At 33.8% G+C, this 14760-nt stretch overlaps 1 protein-coding gene across 1 annotated transcript; it reads left to right on the top strand.

Moving 5' to 3' along the window:
• The first annotated feature begins 11281 nt into the window (after positions 1-11281).
• Positions 11282-13956, top strand: LOC132624882 (uncharacterized). Its single transcript, XM_060339623.1, has 2 exons — positions 11282-13243; positions 13536-13956. The coding sequence occupies exons 1-2, from the start codon at positions 11500-11502 to the stop codon at positions 13700-13702; spliced, it is 1911 nt and encodes a 636-aa protein (XP_060195606.1). The 5' UTR covers positions 11282-11499; the 3' UTR covers positions 13703-13956.
• Positions 13957-14760: the final 804 nt, after the last annotated feature.

Genomic DNA, 14760 nt, shown 5'->3' with positions numbered 1-14760 from the left:
TTGTCCGATTGTAGATAGGTATCTTTATAAAGCAATTTGGTACAACGGTCTTAAAGCGTTGAAATCTTGAAATACCAAAAATACCCTCAGCTAGGAAGCCGGCATGTCGACTGACAGCTGCTTCCTAGCCTCTTATATATAGTAGTAAATAATGAAAACTGAAAAGTGCGACTTATTTATTTTATTTAGTGAGATTATGCGTCATATTTTTTTTTTTTTCTTGTATTGAGAAACATAAATTTGGTCTTATTTAAACTCTTCGTTGTTTCAGAAGGGTATAAAAAAGGGAAAATTAAGCTGAGTGTCCATTTAGACATCTAATTTATCAAAATTAGCCCAACAATCAACTTGTTACTCCAATTAGCCATTCGCTCATCTAGTTTGCCTTCAGCAGCCCATTACAAGCTGAAACTTCTATGCGCCTATTCTATACCATGTGTTCCTCCACTAAAAGGTCACCGTTGAATCCTCAACACCCACCGCCAACTGCCTTATTCGCCGGAAAAAAATAAATAAAAACTTTGAATGTCACCTTGTCATTTTTTGTTTTTCTACTTGGTGTTTGGTACTCATGATGAGGCTCGACTAAATTTAAATTTACGCCGTCGGGAGGATAAATCGCTCCCTAACAAAGACAATTTCATATCAAGACTCGTAAAGCGGGAGGATAAAGCACCCACTAGTACTATTCAACAATGAAGTATATGGTGGAATGGATTAGAGTATCCATTTATAATTCAGATTTGGATTCAAGTCCTGAAAATAAAAGATTTTTAATATCGAGTATTTTTTTCTTAAATGAAGTATATGGTGGATTGGATTAGAGTATCCTTTTTTAATCTTAGATTTTGGATGCATAACAAAAATCATTAACCGAATGAGCCAAGTTCCGAATATGAGATGGTACTAAGAAAAAGAACAATCATTCTTAGAGTTGGCCTAGCTTAAACGCTTTTGGTTTGATTACATTGGAATCGAGCAGAAGATAGCTAAAGACAACGAAGGAAAGAAATAGACAACTCACCCAATAGTAAAAGAATTGGATACAAAGAGGAAAAGGGAGAAAATTAGAAACAAGAGGCATATATTACTAGTACTAATTTACAGAATGGATAGTAGGTGTGTGTGAATAATGATTGATATGATGGGCATCCAACAACCTCCTAATGGCATTCGCGTGAATCCAATAGTTGTTGCCTGCGTCCTTCATTTGTTTATATCCATTTGTAAGATTGGCAGAAGGGTACCCACCATTGCCCAACTCTGTTTAATCTTTTACCATACTAATATAGGGGGATAAAAAAAGAATAAAGCATGGCGTTTTGTATGAAAAATCTACACTATCTTTTAATAAGACAAAGCCGATCTCGTTTTTTCTAGCCGTTATAGGGAAGAGAATTAAATTGACAAGACACAGGGAAGAAGCTACCCCACCCCCACGTACTATTTTGTTGAGTTTATTTCCGCGATCAAATTACTTATAAATTTTTTATGAGAAACATTAATTGCTAACTTAACAAAATTGTAACTAATCTGTATTATGGACTAAATTATACTCTCTCTGACTCAATTTATGTGACACTTTTTATTTTTAAGATTCAAGCTATGTAAACTTTGACCGTCATTTTATAATGTGTTTTTCATCGTATTGACAAGAAAAAAGTTGTAATTTATAGTACTTTTTATATAGTTATTGAATATTTAAGTCACATGCCATTGAATTTGACTTTTTCTTTTTGCTGTTTTAATAGATGCGCAATTATCACGGACGAGTAATAGCAGTACTGAAATAATTGTTCTCAGTTCTCACTGGTTAAGACTATCTTCCATATAATATGATGGGCTGCCTATTATGTATCGCAATAAATAGAAGTATGCAATTCAAGTAAATCTTATAACTTTTTCTAAATTTACAAGGAAAATGCATAAATTGTCTCTAACATTTGTCCGGAAAAGTTAGTTATACACTTCAAATTTTATTCTCTATTCTTGTGCAAAGTGGAATTAGTATCACTAGGTGATGATATGGCAAAAAAAAGTCTACTTTTGAATAAACTTAGGAAGTAACTTACGTAATTATGTATTTTCCTTAAATAACTTGCTGTCTATGAATTGTAAAACTGTCTACCAATGTTTTCGTTTTCTGTTTTCATATTAGCTGAGCTCATTTTAGTCGGTCTTCGCCGGAAATTATATTATGCCAGCTCAATAATATTTTTCTTTCCTTCCCGGCGAACTTATCCTTTTTTTTTTCCTCAAGCAATCTGCAACTAAAGAGGCTTAACGTAAAAGGTTGGAAACAGGAAAATAAAAGAATATTACTAATATCACTCTCTCAGTTTCAATTCATGAATCATGACATAATTTAAATGGGCACAACATTTAAGAAAAACAGATTTTTTTAAAAAAAATTGTGTGACTATCTTTCGATACCTATATTATGGTCTCAAACATATTGTAATTCATAACATTAATTTATGTGACTACAAGAAGTTGTCATTAAATATAAAATGAGAAGTTAAAGTTGTTTCGAGGATAAAAATACTTAAATAATATATATTGAAACTTTTATAAAACAATATCACCTAATCACATCAAATATTTTGAAGCAATCCAAAAATAGGACAGTGGTATGTAATTTTTTAAATTGATAGACACGTGTCAAACTCTTTATCTATTTTTATCTCAGCCGAAATCAAGTCCTTACATCTGTAGATGTTCCTGTTTATTGGAGTATAAAGTATTTGTTTATGCAATCTAAACTCGTCAACGGGACCGGTAAAATCGGACCGATAAAATCGGAATCGGTTAACCGTTTATTTTATACCGGTCCGGTTTCAATTTTTTTGAAATCGGAATCAATTAAACCGGTAAAACCGGAACCGATAAAACCGGTGGATTTTTTTTTTTTTTTTTTTTTTAGTTTGTAGCCGTTGCAAGCTTGGGCCCCAAATTGGCAAAAATGGTCGTTGCCAACGGTCCCCAACTCATTTCCCCCCCCCCCCCCCCCCCAAACCCCCCAATTTTTTTTTAACACTTTAACCCATCCCCCACCCCTATATAAACCCCTCTCCATTTCTATTTTAATCCACACCAATTCACTCTTCTCTTTCTCTCAAATCTCAATATCTCAATTATAGTTACTTTGCAACAATTAGCCACTATAAATTTCTCTCAAATAAATATTTTAAAGTCTTATTATAGTTTCAATTATTAATTTTGCAATTATAATATTGTTGGTGGAATTCGTGATTTTGCAACAATCCGAACTAGCTTTGGTGGATTTGTAATTCTAGCCGCCTTCACTTTGTTGGAAATTAGTCCGACAATTTGGTACATTTGTTCCAACTCTATCTTTATTTTTCGCAATTTAATTCTAGCAATTTAATTTGTTGCAATTCATTTTCTTTTGATTTATTTGAGTGTGATTTAAATTAATTCTATTTAATAACGGCGAAGAAATTTAGACGTGGTGCCGGTAGTAGTGGTATTGTTAGGCGGGGGCTTAATGAGGAAACATTTGTGGAAGAAACACCTAATTTAGGTATTGATATTGGTGGAAATAATCCACTTTTAGGTCATGAGGCAATGCAACAACATTATACCGACACTTTTGATGACGATGATGATGATGAAATACAACCCCCCGAAAATCCCATAGGAGATACATGTCTTGCACAATCACATACACAAGACAAACCGCCTAGAACTCGTAAGCCAACCGCTAAAATTTAAAAATTTATGACTAAGGATAGGGAAAGCCAAACAGCTAAATGTACCATATGTGGACAAATATTTACTTTTAAGCAAGAAACTAGTAAGGATGGTGGAACGGATACACTAAATGCTCATATGAGAAAGAAACATATGAATGTTTGGGGAGAGCAAACAGGTTCAAATGTGGGGGGTATTCAAATGACGATAGACGCACGAACGGGTAAAAATTTTAAGTATGACAAGAAAAAAGAGCGTGTAGAAATAGCTAAAATGGTAACTTATGATTGTTTACCATTTTCCTTTCCTTCGGGTTTGGGTTTGTTACTTACATTCAACGTTGTTATAATCCGTTATTTGAGGGTATTCCTAGAAGTACTTGTAGAGCGGATGTTATAGATTTGTATAAAAAATATAGATTTTATTTGCTCCATGTATTTAATTCTTTAAATTGTAATGTTTGTCTTACCGCTGATTTGGGTCTTAGTCTTAACAAGTTAGATTTTTTTGCTATTACATGTCATTGGGTTGATGACAATTGGGTTATGCAAAAAAGAATTATAGCTTTTTTATATGATGAAGGAAAAGGTCGTCACGATGAATTTTTTTTAGCAGATTCAATGTCTACTATTATGAGATTTTTTAACATTTATAGAAAAACACTTTGTATTGCTTTAGATAATGTTTCTAAAAATACAAAGGCGATTGGTCTTTTAAAAAGAGAACTAAACCCTCCGCTAAAAAATATTTTTTCATGTAAGATGTAGTTGTCACATTTTAAACTTAATTGTTAAAGATGGTCTTGTGCGTTTTGACGATTCTATTTAAAAAGTTAGAGATGCAGTTGTGTTTCTTTTTTGTAATGCTAATAGGGGAAGAATTAGAGATTTTAAGAATGCTTGTGCGAAAAATAACCTTAGACCTAGAAAAATTCAAGTAGAAATTGAGACTAGGTGGAACTACACTTACATTATGCTACAACAAGCATATGAGTATAGCATTCCCATACAACAAGTTCACAACAAATATAATATTAATAGTGATGATTGGTTAAATTTTACGGATTGGGAAGATATTAAGGAATGTGTTGAACTCTTAGAAATTTTTTATAATGCAACTCTTGCTTTTTCTAAACAATTCTATCCCACGGTAATCGGAATTTTAGCCTACCTAGCGGAAATAGCTAGAGTTTTACAAGAGTATAAATATAAACCCGGTTATTAAGCGGCTATTTTTGATATGACAGCAAAATTTAAGAAGTATTTTTTTCGCATCCCAACTTTATTTATATTGGGTTCTCTTTTAAATTATTGTTTAAAAGTGTCTTATACTAAAGCATTGGTTGGTCAAATTTATACATTTTTAGAAATTGAAGAGAGAGTTCAACCATCTTTAGCTGAAGCCGAAACTGCTATTGATGACGAGTTTATAAAAGTTTTTACTCATTATTCTAATTTGGAAGAACATGCTACACCCGTTGCTCCACGCCCTACTACTTCTCAAAGTAGCAAAAAGGGCTTGTCGGGTTTAAAAGTTTTACATTCACATCCAACTCTTTCTTGTAATGCAAATTTCGATGAATATCACTTTTATTTGATGCAGCCAAATGTGGATATCAAGGAACTAGATGAGCTGGACGTCTTAGCATGGTGGAAGAAATACAAGGCAAGTCATCCGATACTCTCAAGAATGGCTCGAGATATCCTTACGGTTCAAGTATCAACCGTGGCTTCGGAGAGTGCATTTAGCCAGGGAAGACAACAAATTGGAGACCATAGACACTCATTATCCGGCTTTAGCTTGCAAGTACTGGTGTGCATTCGCGATTGGATTAGATCGGAGCGACGCAACCAAAACTTAGAAGCGGAGGAAGGCGAAGAAGAAGAGATTGAAGATTTGATAGCAAGTGGACCGGACCAAATGGAAGACTTTGAAGATATCTCCATGGCCGAATATGATATGGGGGAAATTAACCAAATGATTGAGAATTGGTGATTTTATTATTCTACTATTTCTTTGCAACTCATGTATTATTTGCAAGTTAAAAAAAAACTACAACTTGCAAATAAATGTTATCCAAGAATGAATAAAATATATGGCTCATTGAGTTTTCTTCTATTTACTTGTGTTCATATTTTTACTTATATTAAGTTAGAAATATACCTAAAATATACTAAGAATATACTTATAATATATAGTATACATATAACTTAAACACACACACACACACACACACATATATATATATATATATATATATATATATATATATATATATATAAAAGTTATATAACTTAAGTATATTGATTATATATAAGTATATATATATATTAAGTTATATGCTTAAGTTATACTACATATACCTAAAATATAGTAAGAATATACTTATATATAATCAATATACTTAAGTTATATAACTTTTATATATATATACGTATATGATGTATTGCTGACTTGTTGTTAGCCTGTTAGTCAGTAAATATATAAACTTTACTTATAAACTTATATAACATATGTAAATATACCTACAATATACTAATAAATACTATAATATATATATACTATACAAAAAAAAAAAAAGAGGTTTTGGACCGGATCGGTTCCGGTTTCGGGTTTTTAACCGGTAAACCGGAACCGGTGGCAGGTTCCAGTTTTTAGACCGAAAACTGGCCGATTTTATAACCGGTTACCGGTCCGGTTCCGGTTCAAACCGGTTGACACCCTTAATGCAATCTTAGAAGTTATACGTTTCCTCACCATTTTGTGAAAAATCGTTAGGTGTGAATATGTTAAAAACTTGTGACTCGATTGGTGAAATAGTATCTCTCTCCCAAAAAGCATATAATTTGTTACCAACGCACAAAAAAAATATTTTATTGCGAATGAACAAAATATTGAGGAATTGTCCACACGAAAAATTAGAATTATTGATACGTCCCTTTTATGTGGAAAAGGAGAATCTAACGTGACGTGACACGTTAATTATTTAAGTTCCTAGAACTTGTTGAAGAATAAAGAAACTAGAGAATGGATAACCATATCCCTTCTGTCTCACTCAAGAGCCTTATTCTAATTTTTCCAGCCATAAACTAGGCTTTCCTTTGCTTGCACCTACAATCTACAAGTATATTTATGCAAAAAGTTTCAACCTTTTTCTTTTAATAGAAAAATAATTAATGTAATGCGATTGAGAGTTGTGAAACTTTAAACTTTGCTTAATTTGAACTTCAATATTATGCGATTACATGCTTATCTCACACTTTTCTCTCTCTATGGACCTGATCTATCCTTAGGTTTGTCTGGTAGAGTTTTACTCCTTTAAGGTTTGAGAATTTACACTTGGTTTTTTTTCATTTGATAGTTTTTTGTCTTTGTTTTGTGACGAGACTAGTTTTAAGGATAATTTTTTTATACTATTCCATCCATTCGAGAAAGTTAAAAACTTGATATGAGTGCATGAATCAGGGTTACTTAGCTACTGTCCCACTATAGCTCCCGAAGAGAAATACAATCACACTTATCTATAACAGTATCCGTATATAATAACATTTTTTTATAATAATTAAATTTTTTCAAAATCGATTTTTTATGTTATATTTTACTTCTTTATAATAGCATTTTACCTATAACATATTTTACCCCATATAACAGCTATCTTCATTTTTTGGTAACATAATATTAACCATCTTCATAAAAATAGAATATCTATGATTCTCAATAATAAGTGTAGACATTTTGACCAAATATTTGATCCTTTAATACACTATTTATGACAAATATTATATGAATATATAATTTTCATCATTTAAATATTTTTCTTCGCTATACAAAGTGTGATTAAGCTTAGAATTTGACAATTAAAAATGAAGAATTAGATTTTATGTATCTTTTTTGCCTATAATGGCGAAATATTATTTAAATGTCAATACTATTATAGGTGTATAACAGCAAAAAAATTTCGGAACCAACGATGCTGTTATAGAGAGGTTTGACTGTATAATCTCAACTTTCGTTTAATATGACGTAAAATAAAAAATAAATAGCTTGCTGACCATCTTATTTTCAAATATTACAAGTTGATAATTGAATTTCTTTGCCATGGAGATTTAACAACTTACCTTTATATTGTTACACAACTCTCATCGGTAGTTGCGGAATGGTTTCTAAAGAAGCTTAAATGGTTGTTGGTCACTCTTGGATTGAATGCTCAAATTTTTTATAAGATTTAGAGCAAAACTTTCGTGAGTTCATTTGCACATATATTCTCTTTTCACGTTCTATCGCTCTGAGCTTCTTTTTCTTAGCTCAACTAATAGAACTAGCGCAGATGGACTAACACGACTATCTCCGATAGTCAGTCTATTTCCATCAGCTGGCCAATGGAAGGGAGCTTCTCTAAGCTTCTTTTTGTCACTCAATTTGACTCATGAAGTAACTCATTAGCTTGTTAAGCCTAATTTGTCCTCTAATCACTATAACAAGGTTACATGTACTAGTGGGGTTAGAGAATGGTATACTCGCCCTCATGTTTTGTAAAAGTTCTACCATGGCCTTGAGGTTTTGAATTTGATGCCTAGAATTGTTCATTAAAAACTTGACCATTTTTAGAAAAGCAAACAATCACTTTTCGGTTGTTCAGGCCCATAGATTTATTGGGCTTGGGCCCAATGATAAAGACCAATAATACAAGAGATTATTTGTGGGCCGGTAGAAGGGACTTCCAATCCATTTAGATATCTGTGTACCATTCTCCCATCTTTTGTCTTACTTCCATCTGACGTTATTAAGATAATTGTGACTGAAAAGTGCGACTTATTTGATTTTAGTGAAATTATGCATCAAAGTTAATTGTTTTGGTTTTCTTGTATTGAGAAACATTAAATTTGGTATGTGTTGATATTTTATATAAGCTTGGTATCAAGACTCAAGTAGCTCCAGATCCCACTTGTGAGGATACACTGTTATGTTGTTGTTGGTATCAGGTAGCTAATACTCTTTCATAAGTATTTAGATATTGGAAAAAGAGTCTTTTAGGTAAGAGGCCCTTATTATTTAGAAGAACGGCATACCTATATATTTATATGCAAATTTGAGAGAGAGAAAAAAGGGCTCAAATTTAGAATATACCCACACTAAAAAATCTGGTTCGAGGAGGCTACAGCGAAAATCATGTTTTTATTTTGGGTTAATTATTTGACACTTCATCCGTAGTGTATTGGCATTAAAGGGCCTTTCTAGTTTCTAACATTTTACCTGTTGCTGTTAGTATGACTGGAATTCGTTTCCAACTTATTCCATTTCCACCATAAACATATAAAAAGGACTTAAAGAAGAAAAGAAAAATAAAGATAGCAATGTAAGAAAAATGTTTAAAAAATTAGAATGAAATGATCTTACAAAAAGAAATTAGTAGAAAGTAAGGAAGACATATGTAAAGATAGAGTACTTAATACAAACATAGACACATTTTGAAACCTGGACTAAGCATGTTAGTAGTACATATCCCAGATTTGTAATGATTATTTTTGCCATCAAAAGCAATGCCCCTTCAGTTTAACTGAGTTGCGAACTCTACTTCAACTCAAAAAGAATCCCAAAAAGATACTTTAACTCATTCATAGGTTAGCCGCATTTTCTTGAGACCAACCCCATTTGTACTCCTGGTCCAATTAACAAAGTAAACTATTGCTGGATTTGCCCTTTCTTTGCTTTTCAAGTTAAATCTGGATACCATGAAGCTACTATAGATCATTTGATGTCAAAAAAGGGCCTGCCTTAGAGGATCTTCATTGGTTTCCATAGGAGGGGGGACCACAAATATACTTCATAGGGTCTATATACTTAAAAATAGCATAACGGTCTTAACCTTGTTATCATAAATTCTACCACCCATGCTTCGCTGATCTATCGCGCAGTAAAAAGACAAAAGTCTCAAAGTAAAGCATACTGTAGAATTAAAAAAAATTCTATCTCTAATTTCGGATGAGCATATTAATTTCCTGAAATATCATGTGTGATACATGGATCTCTAATTTGCAAATTGTATTTTAGCTATGTGGCTAATCTGCAATCATTGGAGTTTTAATACTTATGTATAGGGCAAAATCCGTAGACACCAAGTGGACGTATCAAGAGATGACATGTAGCGGTGGTGACAGGTCAGATTCGAGTCAACAAGCGAGGGGCTCCGGAAAAACATATGATGTTCGGGAGAAGTAATTTAGTAATAGTTACCAGAGACAGAAACTATAAATTGTTCGGAGGAGCGTGCCAACTCATCGGTCAAACATCATTCAATGCACAGCCATTACAGAAGACCCCAAGATTTTTCCAGCCTTTATCACCGCTTAATTACCTTTCATTGTATCATTAATATTGGTAATTAAGGGGGCATGATTCATGGAACTTGTATCCCATAACTCAAGTATAAATAAAGCTTTTCATTTCATTATAAAGGACATTTGAAAATATATACAAGAAATACCTTGCTCTTATTTTGCTCTCAATTTTAATTGCTCTTGTTTAATTAAGCAAAGTTCAGATTGTTCGCTTGTCCGGAGACTCTAGCTCAAGGGCTTCTCCAAGGCTCAGATTATTCTAACTCCTTGTTTTCAATTACATATCGTTCATATTACGTTCTAATGTTATTTTTCTCATTATTTCGGTCATATTGATCCACGTATCCTTGACCACGAACACAAATTCAACTGTATTAATTTTTCGTGTAAACAACTTAACAAACTGAAACATAAGTAATTAAATGAAGAAAAATTAACCGTGATCCCATTAGCAACGGTGGGGCAAGAACGAATATGAAACGTTGTTCCTAGCTTTCTCCAATTTTACTTCTCGACCGACTAGGTTGATTGTAACGTGAGAGTTCAGCCAAAAAAAAGAGGAGGATTTTTTTATTTTTTATTAGAATGTATTACACCTAGTGAAAGAAGTTGGTCATTTATGACTTGTGAGCGCATCTTTTCCAATACTTCCAAGGTCCTAGTGGCACCACAACACCCATACTCTTGAAATGGTTCGTCATTAAAGATATCATTGTTGGTGTCCTTTTCTCCAATGATACAGTAATTTATATTTCTATTCCTTCAATTCCTCTTTTGTTCTTGACGCTTGCACACTGTACCAAAGAATTGACAATATATTTTTCTTTTAACGGCAATAGTTATTATTGCCACAAAAACATTTATCAGCAATTGGTTAATGCCATTAGATCCAAGGTCGCTAAAGGCTTTTGCGGCATTTATTGTTAGGGCTAAAATTTGGTGTTGCCGGTAATAATTAATTCTAGAATATAATTAGCGGCAATTAAGTTATTATCGTAAATTAATTGCCGCTAAAAGCATATTTTGTTGTAGTGAATTGTACGATAGAACACTTCAGTTTCTTCTTCTTCATTAATCATATTTCTCTACTGTTACTAAAGTTACTTCATCGTGCATTACATTACAATTCTCACAACTCAAAACTTCTTGTCAGAGTCGGATGAACTGGTCTCATGATTCAGTCCACATGTTTGTCAAAACACTTTCTTTCTCTTTCAATTTCTTTTCTTTTTTATTTTCTTATTTGGAGTTTTGCGTGGGAGGGGGGTCACAACTTTGTCATATGTACTATAGACATGAATAACGACAAAACACCTGACTAAGAGTTACTTCGAAAATGAACCCCCACCTGCCCATCAATCAGTGCAAATTAAACTAGTACTCCACTACCTGCCATAGAAACTCCATTAAGAACATTCTCTGACTACTCAGAGAACAAAAATAAAACATGAACATGAAATGCAACAGTACTGGTCGTAGTTGCTTGTTGTGCACACTGGAAGAAAAAGATCCATCGGTACGAAAGACATTAATATCTCAATGCTTCAAAGAGTTGCATCTCAGAGAAGAAATGGAACTTGTTCTCACCTTAAGGTGCCTCTGGAATAGTGCTGTGGCTCAGCCTGATGACCCTGAATTCCCGTCCCTCGGCGTCTTTCATTGCATGGCTAAACTTCTCAACAGGTGCATCCGTGACCAAAATTGGCTTTCAAGAGGAAAAAACGTGTACGTTCCTTACTATGCAGCTCACATTATTGGCTCCTACACCATGAACAAAGCTCGATTTTCTGTCTTGGCCGTTAAATCAGGCGTAATTTCGCCATTAATAAAGCTATTAAGTGGTAAGTTAACTTGGGTTGAGCAAAGAGTGGCTGTTAGAGCACTTGGTCATATTGCGAGACATAGAAGAACATTTGAAGACATTAAAATCCATGAAGTGGAGATTATAAAGCTAGCAATGGAGATAGCTTCCAAATGCAGTTATACAATCTATAGTGAGTTTGTGTGCAAGAAAAGTGAAAACAGAGTCGAATATCATGGCTATTTGATGACAAAAGGATTCGGAGAATTGGAAATGGAGAACAAAAAAGCAGAGTCTTGGACTTGCCAAATGCAATGCTGGTCTCTTTACCTTCTCAACTGCTTTGTTAGAAAGAAAAAAAGCATCAATTTGATATGCAAAGAAGAATTTCTCAAGAATTTGTGTAATATATGGGGCGGATTACAAAACCAGAATTCTTTCTATGGTATCGGCCTTATCAGAAGTCTCTGTCAAAGCGAAGATGGTCGAAAAAACATAGCTCAATTAGAAGAAGTTGTTGAAAATATTTGCAACTTATCAAGGTCTTCAGATGAATGGCAATTCATGGCAATTGAAAGTTTACTCTTACTTCTAAAGGATCCTAAAACAAGAAACAGTGTAATAAACATTGCAGCTACTTTTCTTGCAGATTTAGTAGAGCTTAGAACTATCAAAGGAAGAACAAAAATGGGGGACATGATAACGCAAGTACTCTTACAAGATTATGCTAAAATCAAATATGGTCAATTGGATGTCGACGAAAAAGTATCACAAAAAACAATTGAAGAGATTTGGGACTTGAAAGTGGAAAAAAGGAAAAGGGATAAAATCATGTCCGAACAAGAAGTGAAGGAAATAGAGCTTTTGGTTTCCATTTTAAAACGTGAAGGAAACAGGAAATTTTGGTCAGCTGAGATTGAAGCAGCTGTAAGCAAGTACACAAAGGCTTTAGATTTGTGCCCATTAAAATCAAGAAAAGAAAGGATTGTTCTTTATAGCAATAGAGCTCAATGTCATTTAGTTTTAGGAGAAGCAGAGTCAGCTATTAGTGATACAACTCGAGCCTTATGCTTATCAGGTGAAATGAGGCCTCATGTTAAGAGCCTATGGCGAAGATCACAGGCTTATGACATGAAAGGATTGGCTAGACTAAGTTTAGTGGATTGTTTGACGTTCATCAATGAACGCAGCAAATTGAATGGAAACAGAAGGAAAATCCCATACTATGCAATGCGAATGTTGAACAAGCAGATGACAGCCACGTGGACTTTCGCAGGGGCCGCGAAGTCCATGGCAGATGACATTAATGATGATGGAATGCATGAATCCAGGGTCCAGCATGACTTTGCCGGTGGAAAAATGAGAGGGAAGAAAGAGGCACTCTTAAAAAGTAAGTACTGAATTATTATTTTTGATGCTTATTTCATAGCACCAATTTTAGTGCTTCAAAGTTCACATGATAACACAAAAAGTTTTGTCTCGGCTGAAAAAGGGATTTCTTTTTAGGACTTTTTTATCAGATCACTTAAAAAATAATTGCAACTAACAACCTATGATAAGAGGGACGAGTAACCTCAAACAGAAGGTAGATAACCTGTTACAACAGGCTAAATTACACTAGCAGGGTACAAATGCACAAGATTAGTGATCTCTAATAAACGTATTTTGGTGTCCTTAAGCAGGCATACCAACCCACGGGAACAACAAGGAGCAGCAGCTCTTGAAAAAGGGACGGCTTTGGAGAACGAGTCCGAGAAGCAAAGGCGTTATTGAACCATTGCTCAAACGTATCAAGGGAAGGAAAAATGTAAAAGTTCAAGAAAAATGTGATGGCTCGGTTAAGAGTTGAGCAACTTTCAGGTTCATAATAAGGGTCGTTTTTCATGTTGAAAAAGATTTTCCTATCTTTTGTTCACAAAGAAAGCTAAAGCTAGAGCCATTTAAGAAGGAACACAGAGAAACCAGTTTGATTTTGGAGCAGTCACTGTTCAGATGTCTCATTAAAAATATTCTCCAGCTAGATCATCTAATATCCGCTGTAAAACACTGTTCATCTTTCCCGTCAATTCTTATAAACGACATAAGCTTGTGTTTTTTGGATAAGATTTTTTCCACAATTTCCCCGTTTCTCTAGGGAAACAAAAATCACTTGGAAGTTAAGCTGAAAAACAGCTTATAAACTGTTTTTTTTAAGTTAAGCCAAATGGGCCAACTTATTTTTTTGAGCTTATTGTAAGCACAAAATAGTTTATAAGCGATCAACCAAACACTCAAAAAAGTAAAAAATAGCTTATAAGCTGTTTTTCAGCAACTTATAAGCTACGGGCTCTAAATCATATTTGGGCATCTTTGACTAAAGAGTGAAGGAAAGATGTGATTTTTTCACATCTTATCAATCCTTTTCGGCAATGCGCTTTTTGGTTTGATATGGTCCTAGTGGACAAGACAACTCAACAAATACACCATAAATGGATACCAAATAGACAAGATTTTTAGAGTAGATCTGCTGAGGTATCGTATCGCACCTAACCCACCAAGGTAGATTTTGTGGGTTCCAAATGCTGAAAACTGGTGTGCGTTTGCGTACGTATTTTTTATTTCATTTACACCTGTTGGAGAATATAGTGTTCCTTTTAATATAATTTTTAGTCCATCAGTGGTTAATACTTCTCATTTTGCAACAGTTTGATACGATTAATTTCTGTATTTTGCTTTGCCTCTTTCAAATGACTGCTCGTCTCCGTTCGGAATGAAACAAAAGGAAGATGAAGTGTAGGGAAGAAAATGGAGGAGGAAAGTTTGCACAATGGCAAGCAGGTCAGAAGTTCAAAACTACCAATTTCCAATGATTATTTTTCATTACATGGGCTAAGAAGTGTCTGAGAATTTTAACCCCCATTTGTTAAT

This window comes from Lycium barbarum, chromosome 12 (assembly GCF_019175385.1).
Source record: "Lycium barbarum isolate Lr01 chromosome 12, ASM1917538v2, whole genome shotgun sequence".
In the NCBI taxonomy this organism is placed as follows: Eukaryota; Viridiplantae; Streptophyta; class Magnoliopsida; order Solanales; family Solanaceae; genus Lycium; species Lycium barbarum.
This window is presented reverse-complemented; position numbering and strand designations above follow the sequence as displayed.